The sequence below is a fragment of the Brachyhypopomus gauderio genome, chromosome 14 (genome assembly GCF_052324685.1).
Source record: "Brachyhypopomus gauderio isolate BG-103 chromosome 14, BGAUD_0.2, whole genome shotgun sequence".
In the NCBI taxonomy this organism is placed as follows: Eukaryota; Metazoa; Chordata; class Actinopteri; order Gymnotiformes; family Hypopomidae; genus Brachyhypopomus; species Brachyhypopomus gauderio.
Genome location: NC_135224.1, coordinates 6,947,156 through 6,962,916, shown reverse-complemented (window position 1 = coordinate 6,962,916; position 15,761 = coordinate 6,947,156). Strand labels below are relative to the sequence as shown.

The following is a 15,761-nucleotide window of genomic DNA, read 5'->3' as shown; positions in this document are numbered from 1 at the left end:
ATAGCAGCTCTGCTTATTCCTCATTTTCTGTAAGGGAACTAGCTCAGGCCTGAAAAGAGTCCCTGTCTTAACTGAGATATAGTTCTGGTTACACATTTTAAATTATCCCCTCATTTTTATTTTTAGGAAAAGAAAATCAGGATATTTGTTAATTAAAGCTGTTTGTAAATTAAAGCTGTATTTTTCACATAGAAAATAAAACATTAATTATTAAAACAAAGTATATGCGGCTGCTGCAATGCTGATGTGTAAAAACGTTAATGCGATTGTTCAGTGTGTATGTGTATATTTCCACATTTTTTATTAAAGCAGAAAAAACAACCATACAACAAGCATGTGTTACTTTAACCACTCCAGGTCTGTTGTTTGTTCTATGTCTTTTAGCAGAGGTGATGTTCTTCTCATTGTTTTCCATCTGGATAGGATTAATTCGTCCTTGCATAATTTTGTTACTAAATCCATTATATAAAAGCTTAAGTGAAGATCAACAAAATTTGTATAGTACTTTGTATGAGATTACAATTGATAAAAGGTGGTGAAACAGGAAGAGCAAATAGAGCTTGCTTGCAAGGGAGCGTTATGAAAAACTGAGCCTGTGATGTTTCATTTGAGTCTCATGATCGTTTCCTTCAATTTATCCTTGTTGGCACCAGAAAACTCATCAATCTGTGAACAGGATACGACAGATGTGAAGTAGCTGATCAACTATCACAACATACAGAAGAATATTTTTGGACTGCTGATTTCATAATAAACTAAGGAACATCACAACAGATCGGGACACATCTCCATGAGTGTGAACTCACTTTCTTCCCTGCCTTGTAGAATTGGAAAGTCGGCATGCTTTTGATTCCACATTCTGTGGCCACGTCCTGAGAAAGTGAAAGAGAGAAACTGGTTGGGTCCGGGCTCCTCTTGGTGTTGTACATCAGTTCTAAGCCAAGTGATAACAATCTTTAATAACATTCTTGAATTATGGCATGCAGCTCAACAACAGTTTATGACGAGAGACGGGTTTCCTCTGAGACTGAAAGCCCCACTGCTCTATAGGGCATAACAAAGCATGTCCAAAGGAAACACAAGCAAGCCACACACTTATTTTGGTTGAGTATCATCCGCGTTAAAATTTTGTGTCAATGACAATTCTCTTTAACCTGTTTGTGTACATTTACTGGAACAGGTTTCTTCTCCATTTCTTATGTGGGATATTGTGTGTTTTAACATGTCCAAGTCAAAATCCTGCAGGCAAACTGATCGTTAATAATGCAGTCCTAGTCTCATATGCACTCATGATCAGTGGCGTGCACACATAGACCTCAGGTGGTGCTAAAGCACCACCAACTCTGCCCTTTATCAACGAAAGTGCCCTTTTGAAACTTCGGTTAAAAAAATATATTATTAGGGTTCACACACACATAGTGTGGGAACCCTATTGTAATTGTTAGGATTTTTAGGGTTCACACACACATAGTGTGGGAACCCTATTGTAATTGCTGGTATTTTTCTTATTTTTCTTATTCTTTTGCCCATTTTTTGACATAAAATGCATCGTGCAGCCTAGACCGTAATGCCTAGAAAACCTAATCTTGGCAAAAAGGTTCAGTTACCTCCAAGGACCAGATTCCCATACAGGGACCCCAAATTGGCCTGATGGTGGCGCTATAGCAGACCATATTGACTTTTTGTCCATATCTCCTACACCGTAGGTCCTAGAACCAAAATTCCAGTTCCTATGCATTCCTTGACTAAATTCAATAGGACAATTAATATACAACCATTAAGCTCCGCCCACTTAGATTTCGAGTTAATTTGCATAATGTGCAAAATCACACACATCTTTGAGCGCAAACTAGTCCCTGGATTTTTCACATACGTGCACATATGTGGTATCAAAACGTTCAGAAGAGTCTGAACTTTAAAATGTATCCAACAAAAATGCTAATTTCTTCACTACCTAGTCAGTATAAGCCAATCAAATGAGGGGGCGTAAATTCAATAGTAAATTTTGCACAAATGGAACTCTAACTTAAGAAAACTTGCATGTAATGAGATGGCACTTCACAGACAGCTTCCGTGTGAGGGTCTGGGGCAGCTCGCAGTGGTTGCCATACCTCACCTGCTAGGGGGCGCTATAACATGCAAAAATTTGCCCCATGCACTCAGATTGGCCGATCCACATGAAACTTGACAGACATCATCTATGGGCCTCTGGAAACCAGGTCCTAAAGCAGACATGCCATACTTCCAAAATGGCTGACGTAATCGGCCAATCAGTGATCGGCACGCGTTTGACAGGCTTACCATTGGTCGATCTGCACGAAACCTCTTGGGTGTGGACAAGTGCACGCCCCCTATGACATAATCCAGCCGGGTGTCGATTGGCCACTGGGGGGCGCTATTGCAAAAAAAGCAAGTGTATCCCCTACATAATTCCACTTGGGAACATGCAATTGGACTCTTTTGATTCCTTGCAGTAGTGCGAACAACTTTCCCATTACATGTCCTATTAAAAAATGCACAGTTTATTTACAGTTAATAATAGTTTGAAATCATCACTTTTCATACTCCTCCTAGGATTTTCATACTATCATGTCAAGCAAAGTCTTATAATACTCTACAGAGTGTGAAATCAAAAAACAATCCAAAGATTTTGGATTTGAGGACACTTATACCTGCTAAATATTTTTTTAATGGACAGCATCGATACATATAATATTCATATTCTTAAAGCTCTTTCATATTTTACCCAATTCTGACCAAAATGCACAAGCCCATTCACAATCCCATCCTGAACAAATTTGTCAAGTTTCATCTAAATCGGTTATCGTATGGCTCTACAGTGCAGTATTATATACAATGCATAAGAATGCATGTAAAGTCCCTCTGTCACCTTCTCCTTCTCACACGCACGCAAGCTGAAACTCACACTCTCAGTCTCTCTCACACTCTCACCCACATTCCCCCTCCCATCTCTGTGCCCTAAGTAAACATTGCTCTGGCTACCTAGATCTCTCTGTGTCTATTAACCAGGCACACACACATACAGGCACAAGCAGGCCTTCCTATAGCATTCACAATTGACACTTCCCTAGCCATACCCACCCATATCTCAGTGACTAACACATGCTTATACAAACTGATATTTGGCTTCTTTTTTGTCTCTCTCTCACACAAACACACAGACACACACACCTTTATACCTATATGTATGTATAGTTTCTATGTATACTTATGTATGTATGTATTAGTATATGTTGTCATAGTTTGAATACATATACTACCACACACACACACACACACACACACACACACACACACACTTCTACCTAAATGTATGTATAGTTTGTATGCATATCTATAGTATATGTATAGTATATATGTCAGTCATACCAGTGATGTCAGTCATATCAGACATGCCAGTCCAGTCATGTCAGTTATATCAGTCATGTCAGTGATGCCAGTCATGTTCTGCCAGTCATGTAAGTCATGTCAGTCATATCAGTCATGTCAGTCCAGTCATGTCAGTCAAATCTTCAAATCATTACAGTCATGCCAGTTATGTCAGTCATATCAGTCATGTTAATTTTGTTCGTCATGCCAGTGATGTCATTCCAGTCATGCCAGTCATATCAGTTATGTCAGTAATGCCAGTCATGTCAGTCATGCCAGGCTTTGCAGACTACATTCATACTTTGAATACACAGGCAGTCATGTTAGGCGTGCTACGTGTACAAGGAGTGAATTAACTAAGCATAGTCTCTGGCTCCCTCAATCTCTCTCTGTCAGTAATATACAGGCCCAATCATGTATAGACAAGTGCAGGCCTTCCTATACTGTTCACATAGATGCAGCCATAGCCAGATGTGCTATTTTTGTGTCTCCCTTTCTGACACACACAGATGTCATCACACTCTACATCTGTAGAGCACACACTGGCCAAACCCAAACAGCTTTTTTTTCACTTTTAGGTCTAAAGGACCTTTTGGGCTTCCTTTTGCCTATTGAGGCCAAAATGCCTATTGGTGTGTGAACCCGCCAATCGCCGCTTGCGGCTATATTTAGGGTTCACACACATAGTGTGGGAACCCTATTGTAATTGCTCGAGTTTTTCTTCTTATTATTATTATTTTTCAGGCTGTAAAACGCATACTGCAGCCTAGACCGTAAGGCCCAGAAACACCAAACTTGTCAGACAGGTGCACCAGAGGTGCAATGAGGGAAACCCAGACAATGACCCACATTGGCCTGATGGTGGCGCTATAGCGCAGCATTTTGCGTTTTGGTCCATATCTCCTACACCGTAGGTCATAGAAACGAAATTCCACTTCTGATGGATTCCTTGGCTCAAACCAAACAAAAAAGCCTCTAGGACCCTTTAGCTCCGCCCACTTAGATTTCGAGTTAATTTGCATAATGTGCAAAATCACACACATCTTTGAGCGCGAACTAGTCCCTGGATTTTTCACATACATGCACATATGTGGTATCAAAACGTTCAGAAGAGTCTGAACTTTAAAATGTATCCAACAAAAATGCTAATTTCTTCACTACCTAGTCAGTATAAGCCAATCAAATGAGGGGGCGTAAATTCAATAGTAAATTTTGCACATATGAAGCTCTAACTTAAGAAAACTTGCATGTAATGAGATGGCACTTCACAGACAGCTTCCCTGTGAGGGTCTGGGGCAGCTCGCAGAGGTTGCCATACCTCACCTGCTAGGGGGCGCTATAACATGCAAAAATTTGCCCCATGCACTCAGATTGGCTGATCCACATGAAACTTGGCAGACATCATCTATGGGCCTCTGGGAACCAGGTCCTAAAGCAGACATGCCATACTTCCAAAATGGCTGACGTAATCGGCCAATCAGTGATCGGCACGCGTTTGACAGGCTTACCATTGGTCGATTTGCACGAAACATCTTGGGTGTGGACAAGTGCACACCCCCTATGACATAATCCAGCCGGGTGTCGATTGGCCACTGGGGGGCGCTATTGCAAAAAAAGCAAGTATATCCCCTACATAATTCCACTTGGGAACATGCATTTGGACTCTTTTGATTCCTTGCAGTAATGCGAACAACTTTCCCATTACATGTCCTATTAAAAAATGCACAGTTTATTTACAGTTAATAATAGTTTGAAATCATCACTTTTCATACTGCTCCTAGGATTTTCATACTATCATGTCAAGCAAAGTCTTATAATACTCTACAGAGTGTGAAATCAAAAAACAATCCAAAGATTTTGGATTTGAGGACACTTATACCTGCTACATATTTTTTTAATGGACAGCATCGATACATACAATATTCATATTCTTAAAGCTCTTTCATATCTTATCCAATTCTGACCAAAATGCACAAGCCCATTCAGAATCCCATCCTGAACAAATTTGTCAAGTTTCATCTAAATCGGTTATCGTATGGCTCTACAGTGCAGTATTATATACAATGCATAAAAATGCATGTAAAGTCCCTCTGTCACCTTCTCCTTCTCACACGCACGCAAGCTGAAACTCACACACTCAGTCTCTCTCACACTCTCACCCACATTCCCCCTCCCATCTCTGTGCCCTAAGTAAACATTGCTCTGGCTACCTAGATCTCTCTGTGTCTATTAACCAGGCACACACACATACAGGCGCAAGCAGGCCTTCCTATAGCATTCACAATGACACTTCCCTAGCCATACCCACCCATATCTCAGTGACTAACACATGCTTATACAAACTGATATTTGGCTTCTTTTTTGTCTCTCTCTCACACAAACACACAGACACACACACCTTTATACCTATATGTATGTATAGTTTCTATGTATACTTATGTATGTATGTATTAGTATATGTTGTCATAGTTTGAGTACATACACTACCACACACACACACACACTTCTACCTAAATGTATGTAAAGTTTGTATGCATATCTATAGTATATGTATAGTATATGTCAGTCATGCCAGTGATGTCAGTTACATTAGTCATGTCAGTCATGCCAGTCATGTAAGTCATGTCATGCCAATCATTTCAGTCCAGTCATATCAGTCCAGTCATATCAGTCATGTCAGTCAAATCATCAAATCATTACAGTCATGCCAGTTATGTCAGTCATGCCAGTCATGTCAGTCATGTAATGCCAGGCTTTGCAGACTACATTCATACTTTGAATACACGGGCAGTCATGTTAGGCGTGCTAGGTGTACGAGGAGTGAAATAACAAAACATAGTCTCTGGCTCCCTCAATCTCTCTCTGTCAGTAATATACAGGCCCAATCATGTATAGACAAGTGCAGGCCTTCCCATACTGTTCACATAGATGCAGCCCTAGCCAGATGTGCTATTTCTGTGTCTCCCTTTCTGACACACGCAGATGTCATCACACTCTATCTGTAGAGCACACACTGGCCAAACCCAAACAGCTTCTTTTCACTTTTAGGTCTAAAGGACCTTTTGGGCTTCCTTTTGCCTATTGAGGCCAAAATGCCTATTGGTGTGTGAACCCGCCAATCGCCGCTTGCGGCTATATTTCTTTCTTATTCTTTGTCCCATTTTTTGACCTAAAACGTATTGTGCAGCCTAGACCGTAATGCCTAGAAACCCCAAACTTGGCAAAAAGGTTCAGTTACCCCCAAGGACCAGATTCCCATACAGGGACCCAAATTGGCCTGATGGTGGCGCTATAGCAGACCATATTGACTTTTTGTCCATATCTCCTACACCGTAGGTCCTAGAACCAAAATTCCAGTTCCTATACATTCCTTGACTAAATTCAATAGGACAATTAATATACAACCATTAAGCTCCGCCCACTTAGATTTCGAGTTAATTTGCATAATGTGCAAAATCACACACATTTTTGAGCACGAACTAGTCCCTGGATTTTTCACATACATGCACATATGTGGTATCAAAACGTTCAGAAGAGTCTGAACTTTAAAACGTATCCAACAAAAATGCTAATTTCTTCACTACCTAGTCAGTATAAGCCAATCAAATGAGGGGGCGTAAATTCAATAGTAAATTTTGCGCATATGGGGCTCTAACTTAAGAAAACTTGCATGTAATGAGATGGCACTTCACAAACAGCTTCCCTGTGAGGGTCTGGGGCAGCTCGCAGAGGTTGCCATACCTCACCTGCTAGGGGGCGCTATAACATGCAAAAATTTGCCCCATGCACTCAGATTGGCCGATCCACATGAAACTTGACAGACATCATCTATGGGCCTCTGGGAACCAGGTCCCAAAGCAGACATGCCATACTTCCAAAATGGCTGACGTAATCGGCCAATCCGTGATCGGCACGCGTTTGACAGGCTTACCATTGGTCGATCTGCACGAAACCTCTTGGGTGTGGACAAGTGCACGCCCCCTATGACATAATCCAGCCGGGTGTCGATTGGCCACTGGGGGGCGCTATTGCAAAAAAAGCAAGTGTATCCCCTACATAATTCCACTTGGGAACATGCAATTGGACTCTTTTGATTCCTTGCAGTAGTGCGAACAACTTTCCCATTACATGTCCTATTAAAAAATGCACAATTAATTTACAGTTAATAATAGTTTGAAATCATCACTTTTCATACTCCTCCTAGGATTTTCATACTATCATGTCAAGCAAAGTCTTATAATACTCTACAGAGTGTGAAATCAAAAAACAATCCAAAGATTTTGGATTTGAGGACACTTATACCTGCTAAATATTTTTTTAATGGACAGCATCGATACATATAATATTCATATTCTTAAAGCTCTTTCATATTTTACCCAATTCTGACCAAAATGCACAAGCCCATTCAGAATCCCATCCTGAACAAATTTGTCAAGTTTAATCTAAATCGGTTATCGTATGGCTCTACAGTGCAGTATTATATACAATGCATAAGAATGCATGTAAAGTCCCTCTGTCACCTTCTCCTTCTCACACGCACGCAAGCTGAAACTCACACTCTCACCCACATTCCCCCTCCCATCTCTGTGCCCTAAGTAAACATTGCTCTGGCTACCTAGATCTCTGTGTCTATTAACCAGGCACACACACATACAGGCGCAAGCAGGCCTTCCTATAGCATTCACAATGACACTTCCCTAGCCATACCCACCCATATCTCAGTGACTAACACATGCTCATACAAACTGATATTTGGCTTCTTTTTTGTCTCTCTCTCTCTCACACAAACACACAGACACACACACCTTTATACCTATATGTATGTATAGTTTCTATGTATACTTATGTATGTATGTATTAGTATATGTTGTCATAGTTTGAGTACATACACTACCACACACACACACACTTCTACCTAAATGTATGTATAGTTTGTATGCATATCTGTCCAGTCATAACAGTCATGTCAGTCCAGTCATGTCAGTCATTTCAGTCCAGTCATGTCAGACATAAGTCATGTCAGTCATATCAGTCATGTCATTACAGTCATGCCAGTCATGTCACTCATTCCAGTTATGTCAGTCATATCAGTCATATTACTTTTGTTCATCATGCCAGTGATGTCTTTTCAGTCATGCCAGTCATATCAGTTATGTCAGTCATGCCAGTCATGTCAGTCATGTAATGCCAGGCTTTGCAGACTACATTCATACTTTGAATACACGGGCAGTCATGTTAGGCGTGCAAGGTGTGCAAGGAGTGAATTAACAAAGCATAGTCTCTGGCACCCTCAATCTCTCTCTGTCTGTAATATACAGGCCCAATCATGTATAGACACATGCAGGCCTTCCTATATTGTTCACATAGATGCAGCCCTAGCCAGATGTGCTATTTCTGTGTCTCCCTTTCTGACACACGCAGATGTCATCACACACTATCTGTAGAGCACACACTGGCCAAACCCAAACAGCTTCTTTTCACTTTTAGGTCTAAAGGACCTTTTGGGCTTCCTTTTGCCTATTGAGGCCAAAATATGCCTATTTGTGTGTGAACCCGCCAATCGCCGCTTGCGGCTATATTTATTATTAACATTTTACTTAGGTCGGTTTGAATTGATCTTTTGAAAACCTGAGCGATTAAAAACAATGCCCTGAAATGAGCCACCACCTCGCACACACCCGACCTCTCTCTTCCTTTAACACACCAGATGCGCTGCAGCCATAGTTGCCAGGTTCGCGGTTTTCACGCCAAATTTGGCTACTTTGAAATCCAACTATTTTTTTGGGCTACTTTTGAGTTGGGCCACCGCGGGAGTTACAAGTCAACACAAAGAATCGTTCGCGATATAATACTTAATTTGTCTCAATTTTAAACACTCACCACTCTCCACCCGTCTACAACTTACACTCGCCACCCCACCCCGTCGACAACTTTTCACTACTTTGGGCTTTGGGCTAGTTTAGGCTGCTGAAGGGTGGGTTTTACACTGATTTTGTGCGGGAAATTTTGTAGGACCTGGCAACCCTGGCTGCAGCAGCAGTTCAGTTCAGCGAGTGGAAGGAAGCGTCTTCAGCACAGCACACACGCTCACAGATAGACTTCTTCTCCCGTCCCCACCAGCCAGGTCACATACACATCAAGTAAAATCGTACCGTTTGCCCTCTAAGCCCAACGTGAAATCATTTTCTTGTGTTGTAAAATGTCTCATACAGCACCAAACTACTAAGCATTTTAACCGACTGGTCACCTGATAAACTAGTCGCTAGAGTTTGCAAATCTATGTGTTAAGCTGAACGTTTTGTTAGGCAACATAAATTAACACATTCGTTTGTGAAAGAAGAAACGGGAAGTTCCCCATTAACTGTGAAAAATGCCCATCTGCATTCGTGTAATGACAACACTCAGTAGCCTATAACTCCTCCTATAACTCCTCGTACTTTTTGGTCTTTTTACTGTCTTAATTGTAGGCCTATATTGATTTACTAATTGTAAAATATATGCAACAACAGTGGAGGATCAACATAAGTAACTGAAGGACTTAACAATGACTGTTAATATTGTTAATATAAAAAACAATATAGTTAATATTGGATATGGATTTTATCAGTTGGTGGTGTGACTTTTTCCATTGAAAACTCACGTTTAGAGAATGTTACAAATAAAAGTCAAATTTCATTCAACATGTGCTTGTAATTTTTTTATAATGAAGTGCGCTAAAAAGTGCCACCCCTGCCCGCCCGAGCACTTGCCCCCCAAAATGTCTGTGCACGCCACTGCTCATGATGATGGTTTGCTGTAACCTTTATCTGGGTTTGAACACTGCACAACATCATGACCCACTGGACAGAGCTCAGGGAAGGTGATGTCCAACAAGGCTGGGCTCCTCACTGATCACAGTCTGGATCTTCTAACACCAAAAATGCTACACTTCACTAGACTAACTACATTGATTTGTGATTTAAATGATGGGCAGAATAAATTGATTTCACCCAGTGGCCTGACATTTTCAACAAACCGAACTCCTTTTAAGGATTATTAAGCAAATACACAAAAGCACTCACATGCACATTCAGGGCTGTCAACACTGCTACAGGAAATCACTCTTGGTAACCACAGGATCACAAGAAACACATTCCACCACAAGTATGCAAAAAACAAACTATAATTTGATGTATAGCCAATGTATCAATTAAAGCCCTATCTGCTGTCCCCATGGAACCCAGTTCTGCTGGACTGGTGTCCAGTTCTACTGCAGCACAAACAGTGCTTGCTGACTGCACTGGAAAGTCACCTGAAGAGACAGATGTTCCACCTGCAGGAAGAGCTCTTTGATTGTGGTTCTGGGAAGTGTTCGTCTGTATGATTTTAGGATCTCCCATCTGAAGATGTGGAGGAATCTGAGAACGTTTTAAGGTGGTAACTGCAAACCCGTGAGTGACTTACAGTTACATCGTCCACATCCACCTTTAGGAACACAACAACATCCTTGTTCGCTGGATGTTCAGACAGTTCCTGAAGAAAGAGAGGAGAACCAGCATGAGTAAAATGATCGAGACACTTTAATGCCTGATTATACTAGTGCAACACATCAGTCTGTGTGGCAGGACGTAGTCAGCGACTCAAGCAAGCCATTTATTCATAGATTTATTCATAGATAAAACATTTTAGCATTTATTGTGTGCTCTCAGACTCTACCACTCATCTCCCTCTCAGTCAACTGAATTAACACTCCACTAAAAGCCTCTTAGGCGGAAGAAGTCCCGCCCTGTGGTTGTCAGGACAACAATGCACAGGCACAGAGAAGCTCTAAATGATTCCGGAAGCCCCTGTGGAATTCTGATTATGGTTCTGACAACTGCAGGTTCCAGATGGGCCGAACGCTGTGAAACTACTCACTTCAAAGAACGGGGCAATCATTCTGCAAGGTCCACACCACACGGCCGTGAAGTCCACCACCACTAACCGGTCCCCTGCATTTTTCAGGTTGGTCTGGAAGGAATCCTAAGAGAAAGACAAAGAGAGTGTTCACCACCATCAACTAAATGGTTCTGTTACACGGCTACGGGTTTATAGAAGCAGTGAGACATCAAACTCAATGTGGAAGAGAGTAAAACTCTGATAGACCAGTTCACAGCTGAAGTGAGGGAGGTTTGCAGAGTACTGAGGTTTATGCCTTGGATCATGTTTGCATGGACGTAGTTTTGATTTCATAAGTGGGGGGGACACAACCTGGGGTGGCGAACTGTTGAGCGGGGGGGGGGGGGGGTGAATGAAAATTGTTGAGCGCTGTGAACAAAAATTGTTGAGCGGGGTGGGGGGGAGCTCGGAGCTGCATGATCCTAGTGCTAGATTTGTCGCTATTTGGATATTGTTTTTTTAACCGTTAAAAAGTGGGGGGGACATGACTTCGTCGCTACTTCAATATTTGGTTTTAACTGTAAAAACTGGGGGGGACCAAAACCGGCTTTTGAAAAAGTGGGGGGGACATGTCCCCCCCGTCCCCCCCCCAAAACTACGTCCGTGCATGTTTGCACTTCAAGTCAGTTTATGAGACAAGGCCTCTTTTACAAGAATATTAATGCCTCTGTAACACGCCGATATAGTTTGCAGTGTATTGAAAATATATTTATGGCTGTTAATCTTGCTTTTAATCCTAATTATGCTGTAAATATTTTTACAGGTAAAACAACAATGCACCCTGTAATAAAACCAAATTCGACTCGTTCTTTCAGAGACCGACAAAATAAAGACTCGCAAGTAAACACTGATTTTTCTTCATCCAGGACATTCCAGATTTCAGAAACATAGTCAGCTTAAACAGTAGTAAAAAAACAACTACTGTTGTAGTTACCTACCTTATCCTTGATAATAATAATCATCGTAAAGTTTTCCTGTAACTTTCCACCGTCTGTTTCCTGTAGCAGTCGACCGCCGTGTAAGCGCAATGTAGTTCTTGAACTCAAAAATGTTTTCCAGGAACTCGACCGGTTAGTCCTGCTTCTCCACAATGATCACATCATAACACTCAGTGGCAGAGCTGGTGTTGTGCCGAATTCCGACTCCCCTCGTTTGCACACAAAGACATGATATTCGGGAGTATAATTTCGACAGACATTGTGATGGCGTCACTAAAATTATATTTTATTATATTAAAATAACCCTTGTTGAACGTAGAGACCTGCTATATATGGAATAAGACGTCAATTTAACTTAGTTCATTGAGCACGGTAGTCTAAATAATTAGACATAATTGGGAAATAAAAAAAACAACCTTTGATACATTACATTTTATTAAAAACATTTAACACCCACGAATCAGTGTGTCTTGTATACGTGGACGTAATTTTGATTTCAAAAGTGGGGGGGACATGGATTCGTCGCTATTTAAATATTTGATTTTAACCGTAAAAACTGGGGGGGGACCAAAACCGGCTTTTGAAAAAGTGGGGGGGACATGTAATGATAGCTTGCGTACAACACAGGATAGTGTTATATTAGGGTTGCCACCTGTCGCAAAAAAACACAATTTAATGTCCCGGTTTTCACTAGGTTAGTTCAAACGACTATTTAGACTGTTTCTGCACACTTTAAATCCGTCTTTTTTCTCGCTGTGTCCATTTTACACCCCCCCCCCCGGTAACATTTTACGTTTGACCCCCCCCCCCCCCCCCCCCGTCAACAATTTATGTTCGCGTATGACAGTGTTCTTGTTTTTTGTCAGACCTAGGTGGCAACCCTAGTTATAATAGCTAATCAGTACACAGCCTATTTCTGTGTCCTTTGTTGTATTACTGAGAAAAATTCAAGGTCAAAAACCTTTCATTTTTAATCTCTTATTATTTTTAATAGCAGTTGCATGTGCCCATGGACGTGATTTTGATTTCAAAAGTGGGGGGGACATGGATTCGTCGCTATTTTTAAATATTTGGTTTTAACCGTAAAAACTGGGGGGGACCAAAACCGGCTTTTGAAAAAGGTGGGGGGGACATGTCCCCCCCCCCCCCCCCCAAATTACGTCTGTGCTTGTATATAGATAATGCTGCGCCGTTTGCTGTGATGGATAATTAAATATTAGCTCTTATTTAGGCATAGAAACAACGGAAATAGCGAATATCATCTGTAGCGTCTTGATGTGCGTGTAAACGAGGGGAGTCGGATTCTGCGAGGAGTCGGAAATCGGAACAGCACCTGTATGTGACTGTATGTGACGCTCATTCCTTTGTTGGACATTTTGCTCATTCCTTTATCTGTGTGTCTGCCCCTCAGCTACAACGTTTCTTTCTCTCTCTTCTTATTAAACGTTTACACTCTTTCCTGACACCCGCGTGTTGTGAACCTGTTCTCCTGGCGCCAGCTATTTAATACACTGCGGGCTGAACACATTTATAATGCTGTTTATGAACCCTGGTGGCTATGATCTATGTCTGAAGACGATATCAAAACCTTTACACTGTATAACAACTCTTGTGAATAACAATCAAGACAAGAGTTGTTATACAGTATCTCATTAGGTTGACCGGGACTGAGTAAAGCTCTCTAAATGTAGCTATAGCTACTGTAACAAAATCTATTAGAAAACTTAATAGCTAGCTATGGGACTTAATTAATAAAGCTCTTTAAATGTAGCTAGATAACTACATTTAAAGAGTTTTACTACTTAAATCCCGTTCAACGTAATGAGAAATTGTATAACATAACTGTTCTTTATGGCTTGAGACACCCCACTGCTGAGAGATGCAGGGTCAGACATACCATTACCCACAGCAGTGGCCTAACTAGCCTTTTCAAGGGGTTGCCAAAGGGTGAGCAAGGCTTTATCAGAGGGGTTCATATACAAATGACCAACGAAAGGAAACAAATATTTTCTCTTAAAATTGCCGTTTCCAGTGGGGTGGCAAGAGCTCTATTGGGGGTGGCAATTACCACCCATGCCACTCCTTTGACTCTGCAACTGACCCACAGACACCACAAATGACCTGTTTGATAAGTAAGAATAATCATTTTAGTGCTGTTCCAGATATTCCAGCCCACTGACTCAGCCTTTCCAATAAAATACTATGGTCGATGGAATCAAAAGACACTAATGTCCAAAAGAATTTAAAGTGATACCTCACCAGTGTAAGCTTGCATTATAAGGTCATTTAAGGCTCTCAACAGAGCTGTCTCAGTGCTTATGTTTTGGGCAAAACCCAGATTGAAATTTCATTTTCTTTTAAAAACTCCATTAGGTGAACTGAGGCTGTCTTATCTGTATCTCATATTTATTATTTACACGTATGTTCTTCTTGTTTGTTGCACCATGGTCCTGGGGGAACTGTGGTCATTTTGTGAATACCTGTATACAGCTGAATGATGGTTTATTCACGTTAACATATGCTTTTAATTCTATCAGTACACAATTACTACAAAGGAACACCAAAAACACAACACAGTATGTTATCGGTGAAAACTGATGTAATCTGTCTCCACCACAGAAACAGTTAAATCAGTGTGCACAACTGATGCCCTACTGACAATCAAGAACCCCTATGTGAAAATCAGACAGACACATCTGGACTTCACCTCAGAAACACCTTCAGCTAGAGTATCCTAGCTCAAAGCTGTGATCTGAGATCTGTTGAAATGTTTCCACAGAAGACATTAACTTTAATTAAGTATTTCTTTACTAAAAAATGCCCATTATTGACAACTAATTTATGGTATATGAGAATGGTATATGAGACTCCTGTTTTGTTTTAATTAACAAAATATAAACAATACACTTATCTCCAAGAATAAAGTACAGCTTTTAAATCAGGTATTTGTTAATATTATTGTAAAAGATAATATTGATTATATTGATTGTTGGCGCCGCCTACTGGCCAAGAGGTGACAATAATCGAGTTTGCAAGTGACATTAAGTCAACATAAGTTGTTGAGCGGGGGTGGCAAACGTTACACTCGTGACGGAGTGTTTTTTCAATAGCCCTGAAATAAATGCTCCGGTTTTTTTTTTTTGGTCCAGTTAATCAGGAATGAGATTGGGTCCGGACAGGACTGCGTTCAGGTCCAGATCCGGACCGCGGTCCGCCAGTTGAGTACCCCTGGTCTACAGACTCTACACTCTACAGCAGACCAAGCTCATACGCAGCTGAACATAACAATGCAAATGTAACTACGCAAATGGATTATAATGACCCAGTGGTGCAGTTACTACAGACTGAATAACCATGTGGAGACTGCCTCCCCATAGACAAACGTAATTTCAGCTACGAAATGTGACTAGAGAGGATTAAAAATATGAGTTAGGGTATGAGAGACAAAATAACCCCAAACAAATAAATACATACATGTTGAACAGATTTTTCATTAGACTGCCTCAGAAAACCCAT

The 15,761-nt window shown here is 41.0% G+C and overlaps 1 protein-coding gene across 1 annotated transcript; it reads right to left on the bottom strand.

The window, feature by feature from the left end:
* Positions 1 to 278: 278 nt before the first annotated feature.
* On the bottom strand, positions 279 to 12,404 carry LOC143475378 (thioredoxin-like). The gene is made up of 5 exons (XM_076973226.1): positions 12,246 to 12,404; positions 11,287 to 11,391; positions 10,834 to 10,902; positions 807 to 872; positions 279 to 666 (listed from the first exon to the last, which is right to left on the bottom strand). Exons 1-5 carry the CDS (start codon positions 12,267 to 12,269, stop codon positions 604 to 606), a joined length of 327 nt encoding a protein of 108 aa, XP_076829341.1. The 5' UTR covers positions 12,270 to 12,404; the 3' UTR covers positions 279 to 603.
* Between the last annotated feature and the right edge of the window lie 3,357 nt (positions 12,405 to 15,761).

Bases quoted from the DNA above. Each gene is read 5' to 3' on its own strand.
- LOC143475378 (XM_076973226.1), bottom strand. From the start codon at position 12,269: ATGATTATTATTATCAAGGATAAG. The intron at 873-10,833 runs GTAAGTCACTCA...TCACTTTCTCAG, and splicing joins TGGATGTGGACGATGTAACT to GACGTGGCCACAGAATGTGG. The intron at 667-806 runs GTGAGTTCACAC...TCCTGTTCACAG, and splicing joins TCTACAAGGCAGGGAAGAAA to ATTGATGAGTTTTCTGGTGC.